General features: G+C 38.3%; 1 protein-coding gene across 3 annotated transcripts in view; it reads left to right on the top strand.

Annotated features, from left to right (window-relative positions):
* LOC103042852 (collagen alpha-1(XIV) chain) overlaps nt 1-20,332 on the top strand; it is a 144,071-nt gene that overhangs the window by 100,916 nt on the left and 22,823 nt on the right. For all 3 annotated transcript variants that reach the window (XM_049475237.1, XM_049475236.1, XM_049475238.1), the window contains 10 exons: nt 1,412-1,535; nt 2,957-3,100; nt 3,891-4,055; nt 4,165-4,203; nt 5,934-6,072; nt 12,795-12,937; nt 14,184-14,293; nt 17,713-17,871; nt 18,880-18,957; nt 19,273-19,359. In XM_049475237.1, the coding sequence (XP_049331194.1) occupies nt 1,412-1,535; nt 2,957-3,100; nt 3,891-4,055; nt 4,165-4,203; nt 5,934-6,072; nt 12,795-12,937; nt 14,184-14,293; nt 17,713-17,871; nt 18,880-18,957; nt 19,273-19,359 (1,188 nt within the window). The remainder of the gene's footprint in view (nt 1-1,411; nt 1,536-2,956; nt 3,101-3,890; nt 4,056-4,164; nt 4,204-5,933; nt 6,073-12,794; nt 12,938-14,183; nt 14,294-17,712; nt 17,872-18,879; nt 18,958-19,272; nt 19,360-20,332) is intronic.

Below are 20,332 nucleotides of genomic sequence, written 5' to 3'. Positions count from 1 at the left end.
ACAGTTACAGGTTCAATATAGACATCCAATATACCATTTTAAAGCTTAGAATCTCTGCTTTTGAGCTATTTAGCGGAATATCCTTTCAGAAAATAAACATTTAGGGCGAAATATGCCTTGGTTATGATTTTAATAATTCATAACTCTCATATTTGCGTTTATCGTTCGTCCATATTTCATCGAATGCGGTCATGTCATACACCATTCGAACCGTCTGGCTCTCCGGATTCCAGAACTGTGCTTTTACTGTAGGATGTATGTTTCATGAATTAGAGCTGCGTCAGAGCGCATGTTTCCAGTAATAAAAGGCTCTCCTTTTGTCCTGGGGTAACCTCCGGTCACTGCCGCCACCCCCCGAACACACACCCGCGCTCAGCCACAGGTCCTACCTTCAAAACGCGTCCAGACTAAAGAGAATCCATCAATCCAGTCTCCTGTAATCCACAGTTATATCCAAACAGCGCTGGAAATCACTTCATCCAGAAATGAAACTTATCCAATCTTTATCTCTGTTTTAAAACCGTTTTATTCACCGAATTCGGCACAACACGCTATTATAGTCAGAAGCCTCGCGGAGTAATGCGGTACTTGCTGTGCTTCAACATAATATTATGGTCTGTCGGAGCGTTGCGGCTACCGTTGTCAGGAGCCTCGCGGAGTAATACGTACTTGCTGTGCTTCAACATAATATTATGGTCTGTCGGAGCGTTGCGGCTACCGTTGTCAGGAGCGTCGCGGAGTAATACGTACTTGCTGTGCTTCAACATAATATTATGGTCTGTCGGAGCGTTGCGGCTACCGTTGTCAGGAGCCTCGCGGAGTAATACGTACTTGCTGTGCTTCAACATAATATTATGGTCTGTCGGAGCGTTGCGGCTACCGTTGTCAGGAGCGTTGCGGAGTAATACGTACTTGCTGTGCTTCAACATAATATTATGGTCTGTCGGAGCGTTGCGGCTACCGTTGTCAGGAGCCTCGCGGAGTAATACGTACTTGCTGTGCTTCAACATAATATTATGGTCTGTCGGAGCGTTGCGGCTACCGTTGTCAGGAGCGTCGCGGAGTAATACGTACTTGCTGTGCTTGTTGATTTATTGCTCAGAGATGTTGTTATTTTTCACAGATATTGTGAAGGATTTATTGCTCAGAGTTATTGTTACTGATATAAATAAAGTTTCATTTAGTGCGCCTTATAATCCAGTGCGCCTTGTGTATGGACTAACACTAAAAATAGACCGTTCACTCATCGTGTGCCTTATAATACGGTGCGCCTTATAGTCCGAAAAATACGGTAATGTTGTGTATATCTATTTTCCTGGCATCCTCTTGCTGAGAGGTTTTCTTATCTCATTACAGAGAGTCTGCTTTTCTTCATCACTTCTTTCTTCCTCTCTCTCTTTCTCTCTGGCAGGTGGCCATAGCTCAGTTCAGTGATGACGCTCGCACTGAGTTTAAGCTAAACTCTTACGATGACAAAGAGAGTCTGCTGGACGCCATTCAGAAGATTTCATACAAAGGAGGAAACACTAAAACAGGCAGGATCTGCTGTTCTAAACTTTATACTGAGTGTGATTCAGAGACACTATACTACTTTGAGGGGGAAAAACATAAAATTTGCATCTATCCAAATTAATCATGCCAGAATTAAACTATTTTAAAAGGGCAAAAAAAGCAGAAATGGAAGATCGCCAGTTTAAATCCCAGCCATGCAGCTTGCCATCAGCTGCCGGGTCCCTGAGAGAGCACAATTGGTCTTGCTCTCTCTTCCGGGGGGTAGATGGCGCTCTTTTCCCTCATCACTCCTAGGGTGATGTTGATCAGCACAAGGCGTCTGTGAGCTGATGTATCAGAACCAAGTCGCTGCACTTTCCTCGGAGAGCGTTGTGATGTAAGTCTTCACCCTCTTGGTGTTGGGGCATTACTAGTGATAGGAGGAGTCATAATGAGTGGGTTGGGTATTTGGCTGTGTAAATTGGGGAGAAAATTAGATAAAAAATAATTCAAAAAGCAGAAATGGAGACGTTTTTGACAGTTAATGTTAGTGCAGTTATCTGATTACTGAAGTGTTGATGTAAACAGTTAGCTTCACATGTTTATGCATGAGTATAAATCTGATTAGCCTGGTTCTTGCAACCCTGCCGTTTTTCAGTTATCTGATTACCAAACTGCATGTGTGTTGATCAGATTACTGATAAAAATCAAATTTTCTGCGTTTACAAGCAGAATCCTAATCAGATTTCTGCAGTTATCTAGTCATTAAGGAATTCGCGAAAACAGTATACTTGGATTTCTCATATCGGATTATTGCATATAAATCTGATGTAGGATACCCAGATGTGGACTTTTGCTCATGTATACATTTTTTTCGAATTATCCAAATGCATTACAGACAAAATCAGATTTTATTGTATTGCAGTTATTGGATTATTAAGAGCATCACTAAATCCCTCACTTAAAGATATATATATATATATATATATATATATATATATATATATATATATATATATATATATATATATATTAATATAACAATAAATCGAAAGTCTAGCTGTTGTAAATAATGAACATATATTTGCATATGAAGACAGAGAGGAACACTAGCTCTTCCTCCCGGTTGTAAAAGTGTCTAAAGGGAAAGCATCCTCAGCTTTGTTCCTCAGTGTTGGTGGTTTTTGAGCTTAACCATGGGGGTATTGTATAGTCTAGAGGGGTACTCTTCAGTCACGGTGGTCCTATAGATCAAAAAGAGAAGAAGAACGCTTGAGGGAGCCTGAAAAGACATCATTATGTCGTTTGAACTTCCACCCACACAACCCCCACCCCCCACACCCCACCCCCACAACCCCCTCACCCCCACCCACACCCACAGCAGGCTCTGTAAACCATCACACCGGATAGTGCTTTGTGGTGAACTGACCGCTGACCTCTGATAATTGGCCTGTCTGACCTGCAGGAAGAGCCATACAGCATGTGAAAGATGCTATCTTCACCGTGGCGGGAGGAAGTAGGCGGGGCGTGCCCAAAGTGCTTGTGGTCCTCACCGACGGACGTTCCCAAGACGACGTCAACAAGATCTCCCAGGAGATCCAGATGGAGGGTGAGTAACCTGCTGCTCTGTGTGGATCTCTCTCTCTCTCTCAGTGGATCTGTGGATTTAGATTTACTGTCTGACTGGCAACAACTAAAACACTGTTAGAATAAACTTCTGATCCAGTGGCCCCAATATATAGCATACTGAGGTTCAGCTTCACACAAGTCTCTTAAAATAAAGCTCTGGGCAAATTAAGAGAGCACCTCAGTTACTGAATCAGTTTCTCTGATTTTGCTATTTATATGTATATGTCTGACTAAAATAAACATTGTTGTTTTATTCTATAAAATACAAACATTTCTCCCAAATTATATATTCCAAATCTCCCATATTGTCATTTAGAGCATTTATTTACAGAAAATGGGAAATTGTTGAAATAATAAAAAATGTGCAGAGCTTTCAGACCTCAAATAATGCAAAGAAAACAAGTTCATATTCATTAAGTTTTAAGAGTTCAGAAATCAATATTTGGTGGAATAATCCTGGTTTTTAATCACAGTTTTTAATGTATCTTGGCATGTTCTCCTCCACCAGTCTTACAAACTGCTTTTGGATAACTTTATGCCTTTACTCCTGGTGCAAAAATTCAAGCAGTTCAGTTTGGTTTGATGGCTTGTGATCATCCATCTTCCTCTTGATTATATTCCAGAGGTTTTCAATTTGGTAAAATCAAAGAAACTCATCATTTTTAAGTGAGCTCTTATTTTTTTCCAGAGCTGTATTTTCCGGAGTCTTAACATTGCAGCTTGAAACTTTTTTTTATTTGTTTGTGTGTGTGTGTGTGTGTGTGTTACAGGTTACATTGTGTTTGCGATTGGGTTTGCTGATGCTGATTATGGGGAGTTGGTGAGCATTGCCAGTAAACCCAGTGAAAGACACGTGTTCTTCGTGGATGATCTGGATGCTTTTAAAAAGATAGAGGAGAAGCTCATCACCTTCGTCTGTGAGGCTGCTACAGCAAGTACGTCTGAAAGCAGTGTTTATCTGTGTGTGTGTTAGTGTGTATGAGTGATTTAAAGAGATACATGTCGGTTTTGACCCTGTTTTAATTCTGTGATCATGTTTTACAGCTTGTCCGTCTGTCCCAATGAGTGGCAGCACACTACCAGGTCAGTTACACACCTATAGTACCGGACACACTGCTGTAAACTCACAATACCGTATTATTTTTCACACTATAAGGTGCACTTAAAATCCTTTAATTTTCCCAAAAAGCATCAGTGTGCCTTATAATCTGGTGCACCTTATGTATGAATTCTACCAGTCAGGTATTAAGGAGCAGTAAAGCCACTCTGCTGAAGTACAGAGTTATACAGGAGATTCAGTGAAGTTTCTCCAGCACCGAGACTGGAGCAGTATTAGCATTAGCTGCTAACCCCGCTAAGCACTAGCTCTTTCACCGTTCAGAGGTAAGTATTATCGGCCTGTAGCCTGCTGCTTACCCAGGCTAGCACTGCTGGAGCAGCATTAGCATTTACCCGCTAACTGTGCTAATTGCTAGCTCTTTTACTGTATCAGAATGTAGCCTGCGCATTTATCTTGTTAAAACAAGATACATGGAACGAACTGCTAGCTAATATCACCCTGACTTACCGGAACACTCAGGGTTCCTCAGTGTAGAGCTGTCGGCGGCATTTACCCACTAATTTAGTCGCTAATGCTAATGCTGCTGCACCCAGCCTTATTGTAAATAAGTAGAATAAGAAGCACTTTACTCACCTAAATAAACAGTTTTCAGGAGAGAACTCTGTGTCGATTAACATCCAATGCTGGTTTTAATTTTTAAATGTATATATTTTTTTAAGAATTACAGTTTTGTTTACTTAGCTTAGCTTAGCTTTACTTAACTCAGCAATACCCAGCATTGAGACCTGCTGAATTAGAAGGAAAAAAAAAATCTTTTAAAGTCACATGAGTGCTGGATATTAATCTACACAGATTTCTCTCATGAAAATGTAAAATTATTTAGGTGAGTAAAGCGCTTCTGTTTATTTATAGTCAGCTTATATTTCCAGATTTCTACTAAGGCTGGGTGCAGCAGCATTAGCGGGTAACCGCTAGCTCTAGATGCGGTTAGTGGTTAATGATGCCCGACAGCGCTACACTGAGGAACCCTGTTGTTTCGGTTCTGGTAAGACAGGGTGATATTAGCTAGCGGTTTGTCCCACGTAGCTTGTTTTAACATGGTAAATGCACAGACTACAGTGCAATAATATACACCTCTTATAGGTAAAAGCTTGGTTAACGGCTAATGCTAATACTGCTCCAGTAGTGCTAGATAGGGTTAGCAGCAGGCTACAGGCCGATAATACTCAACTCTGGAAGGCTAAAGAGCTAGCGCTTATAATGCTCACCCACACACACAGCAAGAGCTCCCCAGAAATGCCTTTAGCCTCGCCAGTCATCAGATTTATCACCAAACTAGCATTTATGGGACCACATAGGACAGCGGCTTCAACAGTCTGTGAGTGTAGAGCAGGATCTACAGGCCCAGCTACAGCAACATCTGTGGGTAAATCTGTTGCAGGATGCCATAAGGAACCTGTATACCTTCATGCCCAACCTTACAGTATCTCATTTAATATACAGGCATGTAGAGGCACCAACCAGGTTCTAGAGCCTCATTTGACACCCCTGTTCCTTACTAGTGTTGCATAATGCACCTTATAATCCAGTGTACTTTATGTATGAAAATAGAACCGAAAATAGTCGTTAATTGATAGTACACCTTATAATCCGATGCACCTTATAGTGTGAAAAATACATTAGTTAATCATCATGCTGATATTTCATTGGCCGTTGTTGAGTGTTTAACCTGGATGATGCTCTTTTTGAACAGGCTTTAGGATGATGGAGATGTTCGGGCTGGTGGAGCACCTGTACAGTAATCTTGAGGGCATTTCATTGGAGCCAGGAACCTTCAACAGCTTCAACAGCTACAGACTGGCCAGCGACGCACTGCTGGCACTGCCTACCAGGTACAAGCTGTTTAACACATTTACATAATGCCAGGAAACACAGATGGTACAAGTACAGCTTTATGTAGTTTAAGAATTCAGGAAGTCAGCTAGTGTGCATTGTTTTCACTATGGTAATGTAAACATAAGCCATAGAATGTAATATATACTCTAGAATATGAAGGAACACATAAGCAATCATGTAGAAACTTAATAGTGTTAAACCATCATACTCTTATCTGTGGAGCTGTTAATTGTGGTTTCTGAGGCTGGGAACTCTGATAAACTTATCCTGTACAACAGAGGAAACTCTTGCTTATCCTTTCCTGGAATGGTCCTGATGAGTGCCAGTTCCATCATAATATTTTTGTGCATTTTTGGGACTGCACTTGAAGATATTTTAAAAGTTCTTGAAATGTTTCAGATTGACTGACCTTAATTTTTTAAAGTATTTTTTCTTTATTTAGTTGAGTTGTTCTTGCTTCTCATAATCTGGATTAGAGCATTACTCAAGTAGAGCTATTTACTGTATACCTGTAACTCTACCTCTTCACTACTTTACAACTGATGCTCTCAAACACTTTATTAAGAGACAAGAAATTCAAGTAATAAACTCTTGATGAGTTCAGCACAGCTGTTAACTGAAAGCCTGAATTCCAGGTGACTCTACTTAATAAAGCTGAAATTGAAGTAAGAGGTGCTACTTCTATAAAACTCTTATAAAAATCTAAAATGTAATATTATATAGGGATAATATAATATGTTTTTCTTCATAGTTTGGATGAAAATAATGAAAAACCACTGAATTTAAGGCGTGTCCAAACTTTTGACTGGTACTGTGCTCAAAAAGGATGAATCTAGATTTTCTTTGGGATAAGTATCCCCCTGAGATCCAGACTTTTGCTTGGTGTGCATTTTGGTGTGCTATTGGGATTCGTAGGACCTAACAAGTAATAGCAAGTAATAACTAAACTTTGTTTTTGTACAGAAAGTATTTTTTGCCAAAGAAAAAAAAAGAGAAAAAAAATACAGTTTCATTATTTTAGAACAGTAGTTTATTTAATTAGTTTATTTTAACATTAAAAATTATGCTTCTCATTTGGGATCTAAAGGACCCAGTTAATCCAAAAACTAGTAAGGAACAGGGGTGGCACCATGTTTTCCTTCAAATTCAGCAGATCTCGCCGCTGGGTGGTGGTGGGGCGGTGACAAAGTTAAGTAAAGCTAAGCGAAGTAAACCAAACTGTAATTCTTAAAAAAAAAAAAAAATCTTTTAAAGTCACATGAGTGCTGGATATTAATCTACACAGATTTCTCTCATGAAAATGTAAAATTATTTAGGTGAGTAAAGCGCTTCTGTTTATTTATAGTCAGCTTATATTTCCAGATTTCTACTAAGGCTGGGTGCAGCAGCATTAGCGGGTAACCGCTAGCGCTAGATGCGGTTAGTGGTTAATGATGCCCGACAGCGCTACACTGAGGAACCCTGTTGTTTCGGTTCTGGTAAGACAGGGTGATATTAGCTAGCGGTTCGTCCCACGTAGCTTGTTTTAACATGGTAAATGCACAGACTACAGTGCAATAATATACACCTCTTATAGGTAAAAGCTTGGTTAACGGCTAATGCTAATACTGCTCCAGTAGTGCTAGATAGGGTTAGCAGCAGGCTACAGGCCGATAATACTCAACTCTGGAAGGCTAAAGAGCTAGCGCTTATAATGCTCACCCACACACACAGCAAGAGCTCCCCAGAAATGCCTTTAGCCTCGCCAGTCATCAGATTTATCACCAAACTAGCATTTATGGGACCACATAGGACAGCGGCTTCAACAGTCTATGAGTGTAGAGCAGGATCTACAGGCCCAGCTACAGCAACATCTGTGGGTAAATCTGTTGCAGGATGCCATAAGGAACCTGTATACCTTCATGCCCAACCTTACAGTATCTCATTTAATATACAGGCATGTAGAGGCACCAACCAGGTTCTAGAGCCTCATTTCAGTTGTACAGTTTTCCCCAATAGATGTTTCCTTTCACTCGAATACCTACATCTCTCTCTCTCTCTCTCTCTCTCTCTCTCTCTCTCTCTCTGCGCTGTGTTATTATGGCACGCTGTGTTTAATACGCCGTGTCTAATGTAGTCCTGCACTATTGCACTATTCTTAACTACAATTACAGAGTTTCCCCACTCTTTCAGCTTCATTTAATTTCTACACCTGCCTCTGATGTGGGCAGAGCAGTGTATACTGTAAAAATCACAGGGTTATACCATAGCCCACACACACACACACACTCACACATACACGCACACACACTCCCACACACACACAATGGAGCAGTAGGTTGCATTTAGAAGGGGAATGTTAATTCTTAAAACAAATGTTTAATAAAACAATACTAAACAAAAAAATAACACGGTACCACTTTAAAATAAGACCACCTTTATAAAGGATTTATAAATGGTTTGTAAATTAGATTATTAAGTATTAAGTATTAAGTAAAAAAAAAACATTGATAAGCAGATAAAACACATTAATTAAAAAAGCAACAGCAGCAACTTAGTCATTTAATTTATGGTAAATAATTAAACATACGTATATATATATATATATATATATATATATATATATATATATATATATATATATATATATATATATATACAGTGAGTCCAAGAAGTATTTGATCCCTTGCTGATTTTCTTTGTTTGCCCACTAATAAAGACACTATCCTTCTGCACTTTTAATGGTAGATATATTCTAACATGGAGAGACAGAATATCAAGACAAAAATCCAGAATATAATTTTAAAGAATATATTTTAATTAATTTGTATTTCAATGAGGAAAATAAGTATTTGATCCCTCTTGCCAAACACACTCAATACTTAGTGGCAAAGCCTTTGTTTGCAAGCACAGCGGTGAGACGTTTGTTGTAGTTAACCACAAGTTTAGCACACACACCAGGGGGAATTTTGGCCCACTCTTCTTTGCAGATCCTCTCTAAATCATGAAGCTTGGTGGGCTGTTGCTTGGCAACTCTGACCTTCAGCTCCCTCCATAGATTTTCGATCGGATTGAGGTCTGGCGACTGGCTGGGCCACTCCATGACCTTAATGTGATTTTTCTTGAGCCAATCCTTTGTTGCCTTTGCTGTATGTTTAGGGTCGTTATCATGTTGGAAGACCCAACCACGGCCCATTTTCAGATCCCTGGCAGATGGGAGGAGGTTGTCCCTCAGGATTGTGCGGTACATGGCTCCATCCATCTTCCCAGTGATGCGGTGAAGTAGCCCTGTACCCTTGGCAGAGAAACACCCCCAAAACATTATGCTTCCACCTCCATGCTTGACGGTGGGCACAGTGTTCTTGGGGTCATAGGCAGCATTTTTCTTCCTCCACACATGGCGGGTGGAGTTGAGGCCAAAAAGTTCAATTTTGGTCTCGTCTGACCACAAAACCTTCTCCCAATAACTTGGTTCATCTTTCAAATGATCATTGGCATACTTGAGGCGCGCCTCCACATGTGCTCTCTTCAGCAGGGGTACCTTTCGGGCACTGCAGGATGTGAATCCATTGTTGCGCAAAGTGTTGCCAATTGTTTCCTTGCAAACTGTGGTCCCAGCTGCCTTCAGGTCATTTGCTAACTCCTGCCGAGTGGTTGCAGGACGATTTCTGACAGTTCTCAGCATCATTGCCACCCCACGAGGCGAAATCTTCTTTGGAGCACCGGGCCGAGGTCTGTTGATTGTCATGTTATACTCTTTAAACTTTCTGATAATTGCACCAATAGTTGTTACTTTCACATCCAACACCTTACTAATCTTTTTGTAGCCCATTCCAGCTTTGTGAAGGTCAACAATTCTGACTCTGAGGTCCTGTGACAGCTCTTTGGTTTTACCCATGTTGGAGACTTGAAATCTGCGTGATCTGTCTGATTCTGTGGACAGGTGTTTTTCACACAAGTGATTAGTGAGAACAGGTGGCTTCAGGTCAGGTAACAAGTTGATTGGGAGTGTCTAACTGGTCTGTAAAAGCCAGAACTGCTAATGAATACTAAGGGATCAAATACTTATTTCACTCCATGAAATACAAATCAATTAATATATATTCCTTAGATTTATTTTCTGGATTTTCTTTTTAATATTCTGTCTCTCCATGTAAGAATACATCTACCATTAAAAGTATAGAATGATCATGTCTTTATTAGTGGGCCAACGAAGAAAATCAGCAAGGGATCAAATACTTCTTGGACTCACTGTATATATATAAATATTTTGTTACCACTTTAAAATAAGACTACCCTTACAAAGGGTTTATAAATAGTTTATAAATGAGTTTATTAATTATTATTGATTAGGTTGTAAATGCCTTAAAAATCATTGATTAACAGTAACAACACACCGATTGAAAAGGCAACAGTGATCCGTTGTTTGCTTAATCATTTAATTCAACTTGGTCATTTAATTAATGGTAAATAGTTAAACATACTTATAAATGTATTAATATGGCAGGTGATCAATATGCTGATTGATGGAAAACACAAAGTAAAATCAGTATCTAGAAAGATCTGAGGTTTGACAGTAGAAATGAGTGTTTTTATCATTTTCAGCTCACTGTTGCCATTTCTATTCATGTTATTTATTAACTGCTTATTAATGGGTTTGAAGTGTTTGCAACCTAATTAATAACCATTAATATACTCCTTTATAAACCATTTATAAACCCTTTATAAAGATAGTCTTATTTTAAAGTGTTACCAAAAACACTACTGTTGTCACTATATTATCAGGCGTGAACTACACTATATGGACAAAAGTAATGGGACACCTGCTCACTCAGTCTTTTTAATTAGTTTCAAATCGAATGTATTAAGATTAAATAGACATGGGGACAATATCTTCATGTTTATCTCCTCCAGAGCATCCTATTGGCTATTTTATTGGCAGTCCACAAACATTTGGACATATATAGAAGTGTATAAGACAATGCAATTGGTATTGGATATGACGTTTGATTGACTCAGAGTACTAATATTCTATAGTATTTTGAGGAACAGAACTAATAGAGAACTAGAAAAGACTGTTTCTATTTAAAAATAAACACTATTTGTAACATTTTATTCTCTTTTACTGGAATAAAATATATTTATAAAAGCATAAATAAATGAATTACATATATGGCTTTTCTGTGGTTTAAATATAAAGCTCATTAGCTGTAAATATAGAAACACCTTGTTAATATGTTTAACAGGAACTGTGAAGCTCTATGGTTGATCGCTCTTATCCTCTTTGTTCTGCATGTACTGGCTCTTCACTGCCATCTGGTGGAGTCGTACAGAGTTTTTAAATTTTTTTTTTATATAGTTTTCACTCTTTCAATCAAGCGTGTTTTTACACCTCACAATATATAAAAAGATTTATGTGTTGATTACATTGTATTTTATACGTTTAGTACGTTTAGTTTTGGTTTCACACTGCAGTTTAGTGATTGAGCGCACTAAAGAACTTTACTGCATCCTGTTAATTGAAGAATATGAAACCTTTATTTCTGTTTATATATTAGGGTTATTATATATAAGGAGTAATTTACAGCGGTATTAAATACAGGAACTACCAGAGTTTATTGTTTAATGTGTGATGATTTAACTTTTAATTTGGTCAAAATATTGCTTTTACATTTATTCCCTCACTCACACTCAAAAATACTGTATTTTCCTCACTATAAGGCACATCTAAAATTCTTAAATTTTCCCATAAATCGTCAGTGCACGTTATAATGTATGAATTTTACCAGTCAGGTATTAAGGATCAGTAAAGCCACTCTGCTGAAGTACAGAGTTACACAGGACTTTCATTTTAGTTCTCCAGCATGAAGACTGGAGCAGTATTAGCATTAGCCGCTAACCATGCTAAGCGCTAGCTATTTTGCAGGTTTAGAGGTGAGTATTATCGACTTGTCGTCTGCGTGTCTACCGTGTTATGCTACGTGGGACAAACCGCTAGCGAATATAAGACCTGCTAAATTGGAAGGAAAACATGGTGACACTCCTGTTCCTTACTGGTGTCACATAATGCACCTTTAATCTGGTGCACCTTATGCATGAAAATAGACCAGAAAATAGACGTTTCTTGATAGTGCACCCTATAATTCACTGCACCTTATAGTGCAAAAAGTACGGTATATCTTACACCCTGCACATGTGACGGCACAATGCTCATTGCTATCTTACACCCCACCAACAGTCTAATTTCACACGTTGCACCTGCATCATTAACATAGATACGATGCTTGTGAATATAGTGTATCAACACCGATGGGCGTGGTGGTCTAAAAATGAGGTGGGTTCAGGTACATTTCTGGCGTATTGCTATCTTGGCAATGGAAAACACAGATGCACCACTAACTGAACACATCCTAGACAGATGTTAACAACGCATCCTCAACTAGAGGGTTGGCGATATTGCCCTAAAATATTATCATGATATTTTATCATGATAAGGGTTTCAAGAATACTCTACTGCAAAAAAAAATAGTAATAATATATATATATATATATATATATATATATATATATATATATATATATATATATATATATATATATATATATACCATACCATTTTAAATGAAAGCTTCCTTTACATGAGCACACGCACACACAAGCTTTTACACACTCCACGTTGAGTTTGTTCAGGTATTTCTCTTATTCTGAGTTGCTGATCTGTGTGAACTTTTAACTCCAGGTTTATCCACCCCGAGGGTCTGCCGTCTGATTACACCATCACCATGCTGTTCCGCCTGCTGCCCGAAACCCCTCAGGAGCCCTTTGCCTTGTGGGAGATTCTCAACAGCAGGAATGAACCATTAGTGGGCGTCATCCTGGACAGTGAGTAGAGAGACCAGTTCAAACATCTGTAGATCATCTGTAGATCCATAGATCCTGGGGTCTAGTTTTCAGTCTGGGCTGTAAAGCCATTGTTATGTGGAAAAAAATGGGGACAATCTATAAAAACCTTTTTTATATATATTTTTAAAAATCTGAGCGTTTAATGTTAAATTTTGCAATACTGAGAGATGGAAATAATAATAATAATAATAATAATAATAATAAAGACCTGCAATACTAATTTAATTACTTTTAATAAAACAGTTGAAGGAATGGCTTGAATTAAAAATGGAGAGTTCTGGAATCTTATACATAATACAGCTGAAAGAATTCTGCATGGAGGAGTGGGAAAACTGTTCTCACAGTCTATATTATAGACTGGTAGGCAATTACAGAAAATGCCTAGAAAACGTGACTACAAAATAAAATATATAAAGTTAAATAAAATAGTTATTAAAAAGTTATTTAATCCAAAGGGAAATACCATCTTTTATAGCGTAAGAAGTGCCATATTTTTCCTCACAAGACAATTGAATGACCTTTTGTGTTTACTTATATTACCTCTATCTCTCAATATCATTCAATTAAAGATCAAATCCCATTTAATGTATTTAAATATACTTATATGCCACATGTCATGGGACAGGGACTAGTATCATGTCCCATGATGTTTGTCATCTCTCACGGAAGCTCGAATTTCAATCATGCAGCTTACCATCAGCTGCCGGAGCCCTGAGAGAGCACTTTCCCCTCATCACTCCTAGGGTGATGTTGATCAGCACAAGGCGTCTGTGAGCTGATATATCAGTTCAGCAGCAGTTCAAAAAGAGGCGGAGTCTGACTTCACATGGATCAGAGGAGGCATGTGCTAGTCTTCACCCTCCTGGTGTGTTGGGGCATCACTAGTGATAGGGGGAGTCCTAGTGAGTGGGTCGGGAAAATGGGATTATTATTGTAAATAAATAAATAAATGAATAAAAAAGGCCTAATTCACAAGAGAACACCTCACAACTTGTACAATTGTGGAAAGATCCAAGTCATTATATAATTTAACAGTTTGTGATCAAGTTACTGTATAAATGGATGCCCCCAAGGATTTTTGGTATACTAGTCTATTGTGTAAATCTCTCTATTTTTTTATTGGTATCAGTTGTCCATATGTTTCACTTTGTTATAAAGGCAAAGGTTTTCATCTCCTTCTTGTTTGACTCTCTCTCTCTCTCTCTCTTTCTCTTTCTGTCTGCAGATGCAGGAAAGACACTGACGTTCTTCAACAGCGATTATAGGGGTGATTTTCAGACGGTAACATTTGAAGGTCCTGAGATTAAGAAACTTTTCTATGGAAGCTTCCACAAGGTCAGCGCTCACACCCCCCACATTATCATTATCAGTATTTCTGTGTTTAATCTGGAATTTTGCTTCAATAATGCCACCTGTTTTCCTTTTTAAAAGCTTTTTTCTTAAGCAAATTTCATTTTTTTATTAGGTTTTCTGTTTCCTCTAAACCTGATCCTCAGTATTGTTGGTTAGTGTCCCCAAGCTCTTGCCAAACCCTTAAAACCACATCCAATTAGTGCTTTTGTTACCAAATAATGATACATGCAGCTACAGAATGAGCCTATCCCTGAGATGCTCTGCCAAATTCTGCTCTCCAGCATTATGTTAGAGGAACAAGCTCCAGAACTTCTTATGTGAGCTGCCAACGTGGAGAACTGTTGTCATAGAAATTCACTCACTCAATCTGTCACTCTGACTGAATGTGAATCACTAAATTGTCTCTATTTGTTCTATGATATGTTCAACTGGCTCCAGCAGAGTTCATGGATACAACACAATGTATAAAAATGTAACTTTTTAAACATACATCTATTACAGAGGTGGGCCAATGTAGTGTTAGGTGTAGCACAGCAGAGTTACCCAGACCTGGAATTAAACCCCAGTCTCCTTCATTGTAGCTCACTGTCAGGCGGTGGTGTTATCCACTGCACCACGCCAACCACAGCTAAGGATTAGAACCAGCGAGCTTCCCAACATAGTGGCAGTGCTTTAAACCGCTAGACCACTCAGAGCCTCATGACAAATGAGAAAGGAAAGATTCTGGTTGTTTATTTTGTTGTGTCTGTAGTTCAGCTTCACATCTCCTTCACATTAAATCAGTTACTGAGGCACATCAGTTTATTTTACTGGTTTAACAGATAGTCCAGATAGAAGGTAAATAAATAAATAAAGCAAGAAAGAAAGAAAGAAAGAAAGAAAGAGTGAGTTTGTTATGAGATTTAATCCATATTTCAACATAAATAAAACGTAATCTACATGCAAGAAATCCCTCAAACATAATATAGCTGAAAGAATGCTGCATTGAGGAGTGGGAAAACTCCTTGTTCTCCCAATCAATATTGCAGACTGGTAGGCAGTTAAAGAAAATGTCTAGTTAAGAAAAAGTGAGAAAGAAGGAAAGAAAGAAAGACAGAAAGAAAGAGTTATGCGATTGATTCCATATTTCGGCATAAATAAAAAGTTGTCTAAAACATAATACAGCTGAAAGATTTCTGCAAGAAGGAGTGGGAAAACTGTTCTCTCAGTCAATATTACAGACTGGTAGGCAGTTAAAGGAAATGCCTAGATATGAGAGAGAGAGAGAGAGAAAGAGAGAGGGAGAGAAGAAAAAATAAAGAGAGAAAGAACAAAAGAAAGAAAGAAAGACAGAGACAGTAAGAGTTTGTTATGAGATCTAATCCATATTTCATCATAAATAAAAAGATGTCTAAAACATAATACACCTGAAAGAATTCTGCATGGAGGAGTGGGAAAACTGTTCTCTCAGTCAATATTACAGACTGTTAGGCAGTGTTAAAGGAATTTCCTAGATATGAGAGAGAGAAAGAGAGAGGATAAAAAAGAAAGAAAGAAAGAAAGACAGAGACATTAAGAGTTAGTTATGAGATTAATCCATATTTCAGCATATATAAAAAAAGTAGTAAAGCTGTGTTTACTTCACTAGGCTCTGAAAAAATACTGAATTTTGATATGATATTGATATGATGATAATTAATTTGCCTAAACAAGTAAACTTATCACACCAAGGAGTGCATGCTGAAGAACGCAAACAAACAAACAAAAAATACAAAAATGCAAAGACAGACCAGGATAGACACAAACCAGGACTAAAGCGTGATGGAGAACAGTGTAGTAATGAAGAGGTTCAGGCTTGGTTCATTTGAAAACTCTCCAGAAAGGCCAGTTTTATATAGTTTTAGTGTGTTTATGTTATTGTCTGTATGACTGAGCTGCTTACAGCTGCATTATCACTGTAAATGTAGCGTTCAGCCACCTCACCCTCTAACCGCACCCTCACCGTACCCAGCACAGTGTCTGTAACTGCCTCTTCTGTAGACTGTGTAAAAGAAAGTGTCCGTTTCTGTACGCGGTTCCTCTGTAATCTCCTGCTCCTGTGTTCTGATGATGGAGTTGTTGTAGGTGTTCTGCAGGAGTGCCGGCGCTGCAGATCAGACCTGCATAGGCTTGTTAAAGCAGCTCTGATTGACAGCTCACAGATCAGCCTGTATAAAACCATACAGCAGAGCCACTCACTGCCAACACCACCAATCACAAAGAGAGAGACTCTAACTGAACTGCACACAGACAATACTCATTACTTTTACTCATATATATTTATACAGCTCTGACCAAAATAAGAGACCACTTAAAAATAATGAGTTTCTTTGATTTTACCAAATTAAAAACCTCTGGAATGAAATCAAGAGGAAAATAAATTATCAAAAGTCTTAAAACCAAGCTGAACTTCTTGAGTTTTTGCACCAGGAGTAAAGGCATAAAGTTATCCAAAAGCAGTGTGTAAGACTGGTGGAGGAGAACATGCAAAGATGCATGAAAACTGTGATTAAAAACCAGGGTTATTCCACTAAATATTGATTTCTGAACTCTTAAAACTTTATGAATATGATCTTTTTTTCTTTGCATTATTTGAGGTCTGAAAGCTCTGCATCTGTTTAGTTATTTTAGACATTTCTCATTTTCTGCAAATAAATGCTCTAAATGACAATCTATTTATTTGGGATTTGGGAGAAATGTTGTCTGTAGTTTATAGAATAAAATAACTATGTTAATTTTACTCAAACATAAACCTATAAATAGCAAAATCAAAGAAACTGATTCAGAAACTGAAGTGATCTCTTAATTTTTTCCAGAGCAAAATATTTATGTTTTTGGCTTAAACAACTGCAGTAATACCCGGGTCAGTTTTTAAAGTGGATGTGTGAAGGGTTAGTAATGGAAAGGCAAAGAGAAGGGTGTGGATTAATGCGTAAATGTGTTTATATATTCAGTCATTACTCGATACGCTGTGTGAACCAGTAGGCTAAAAAAACTGTTACATAACACAGTAAGATACTGACACTATACCACAAATAAAAGAGGAAAGTATTATATAGGAATATCACCAGAATAACACCAGAATATTACCTGTAGAAAAAGTAGGAGCACATCAAATGAGAGAGAGAGAGAGAGAGAGAGAGAGAGAGAGAGAGAGTGAGATATAGTGAAAGAAATAAAGAGTGCTCAAAGACAAAGACTGAGTGCTCCATGGAGCCCCATACATCTATATATTATAATACTGCTTTTTGACAACATTAAAATCACTGATTTTGGCTGTGTGTGTATAATGATGTGTATTTTGTTTGTGTGTGTGTGTAAAATGATGTGTATTGTGTGTGTGTAATGGTGTGTATTGTGTGTGTGTGTGTGTGTGTGTGTAGCTGCATATAGCGGTGAGTAAGACGCTGGCTCAGGTGATGGTGGACTGTAACCTGGCTGGAGAAAAACCCATTAATGCTGCTGGAAACATCACTATTGATGGAACGGAGGTTCTGGGCAGGATGGTTCGCTCCAGAGGAGACAAGGACAACTCCGCACCGGTACGCTGTGGGGATGAGTGTGTGTGTGTGTGTGTGGTATGGGTTGGGGATGAATTGGGGGGTTGGGGATGAGTTAGGAATGAGTTGGGGAGGTGGAGATGAGTTCTGAATGAGGTGGGGATTAGTTAGGGAGTTGGGGATGATGTGAGGATAAGTTGGGGAGTTGGGGATAAATTGGGGAGTTGGGGATGAGTTGGAGATGAGGTGGGGAGTTGGGGATGATGTGGGAATAAGTTGGGGATGAATTGGGGATGAGGTGGGGAGGGTAAGTTGGGGAGATGGGGATGAGTTAGGAAATTGGGGATCATTTGGGGAGTTGGGGATGAATTGTGGAGGTGGGAATGAGTTGGGAAGTTGGGAACGAGTTATGGAATTGGGGATGAATTGGCGAGTTGGGAATGAGTTGGGGATGAGTTGTGAAGGTAAGTATGAGTTGGGAATGAGTTGGGGATGAGTTGTGAAGGTAAGTATGAGTTGGAAATGAGTTGGGGATGAGTTGTGTAGGTAAATATGTGTTGGGAATGAGTTGGGAGGTTTAGTAATAAGTTATAAAGTTGGGGACTAGTTAGGGAGTTGAGATTAGTTGGCAATGAGTTAGGTATAAATTAGGGATGAGTTGGGGAGGTGGGGATGAATTGTGGATGAGGTGGGGATTAGTTAGGGAGTTGTGGATGAAGTGTGGATGAGGTGGGGATTCATTGGGGACTTGGGGATGAGGTCTGGATGAGTTGGGGAGTTGGGATAAGTTGCGTATAAGTTGTGGAGGTGGGGATGAATTAGGGAGTTGGGGATTAAGTGGGGAATTGGGGATGAGGTGGGGTGGTGACCAGTCAAAATCCTGACCTTGCTGATTTTTCTCCAACTGAATGCAATCAAATCCTTATAGCAATGCTCCAGAATCTATTATAAATTATTTTCAGTATTTATTATTTGAATTGTTTATAACAATGAAATGATCTAATGCTTATGTATATGTGTGTGTGTGTGTGTGTTTGTGTGTGTTTGTAGTTTCAGCTGCAGTCGTTTGATATCATATGCAGCACATCGTGGGCTCGTCGAGACAAGTGCTGTGATCTTCCCAGCCTGGTGAGCTGATCATCACACTACATACAGTGTGTGGTAGAATAAAGTGCAACAGGAAGTGTGCATTACCTCACGTCTCTGATGTGATCACTGTAGTAGATCTTTAGTAAAGTAAAGTTCTTTGAAAAGTTCTTCCAGCTGTTAAAAATAATGCAGTCATTCCTGTTGTTTTCATGATCTCAGATTGTGCAATCAGACCTCAGTGTTGCGTAAGAATAGATAAGGGTGTGTTTTTATTTAGACTGGTACATTTATATCTGCTTCTGTTTCTCTTGTTGTTGTTGTTGTTTATGTGTGTTTTTGTGTTTTTTACTCCAGAGAAAGGAGGCAGACTGCCCGGCTCTTCCTCGGGCCTGCACCTGCACTCAGGACAGTAAAGGCCCCCCCGGCCCCCCGGGACCACAGGTACGCACCTGAGCATCACCTTCACCTTCACTCTGTTAATTATACACACATTGCTGATACAGTAATAACACACTGCTGAGGATGGGAAGATATTTTTGCAGTTATTAATAATTTTAGCTTGTTTTCTCTCACAATAAGCTACACTGAACCATCAGAGTTGCAGAGCTACTGTTATAATATTCTCATCCAACTACAGAATGTTGGGTCTGACTGTGCCATACAGGCTTGTATAAAGCTTTATGATCACAATTACTGAAAAAAAATGATGTGTAAAATTGACTTAAAAAAAAGTTTCGCAACTTTCTGCATTTGCTTTTTTTTTTAAGTAAATTTAATTTCAGAAATATTTAAGTAACTTCAACTCGGTTTCAAGACTTAAATGTTACACAGAGTAAATAAATGAACTGAACTTCAGTCAATCCTTTCTTTTAGTAAACTTTACTTCATTTATTTTTACTGATTCAATCCTTTCTTTTAGTAAACTTTACTTAATTTATTTTTACTGATTCAATCCTTTCTTTTAGTAAACTTTACTTAATTTATTTTTACTGATTCAATCCTTTCTTTTAGTAAACTTTACTTCATTTATTTTTACTGAATCAATCCTTTCTTTTAGTAAACTTTACTTCATTTATTTTTACTGAATCAATCCTTTCTTTTAGTAAACTTTACTTAATGTCTGCATACAATATTACCTACTTACAATAACTTCATTTATACAATATTACTCAAATAACTTATGATACATAATATATTATAATTCCTGAAATGTATATAATGTTAGTTAAAACACACATTTAAATATTTACATAATCTCAAACATTTATTTTGTAAACAGACCAGGTCTTACTGTCTCAACACATGGATGGCATGTGATACATTCTTTTTAGTATACAAAAGAAAAAGTATTACATGCCATCTATATAATCTATAACTTAAAATCCAGCGCTCGTTTGACTTTGAAAATCATTCC

This window comes from Astyanax mexicanus, chromosome 2, assembly GCF_023375975.1.
Source record: "Astyanax mexicanus isolate ESR-SI-001 chromosome 2, AstMex3_surface, whole genome shotgun sequence".
Lineage (NCBI taxonomy): Eukaryota > Metazoa > Chordata > Actinopteri > Characiformes > Acestrorhamphidae > Astyanax > Astyanax mexicanus.
Note: the sequence above shows the minus strand (reverse complement) of the source record. Positions and strands in the feature narration are given on the sequence as shown.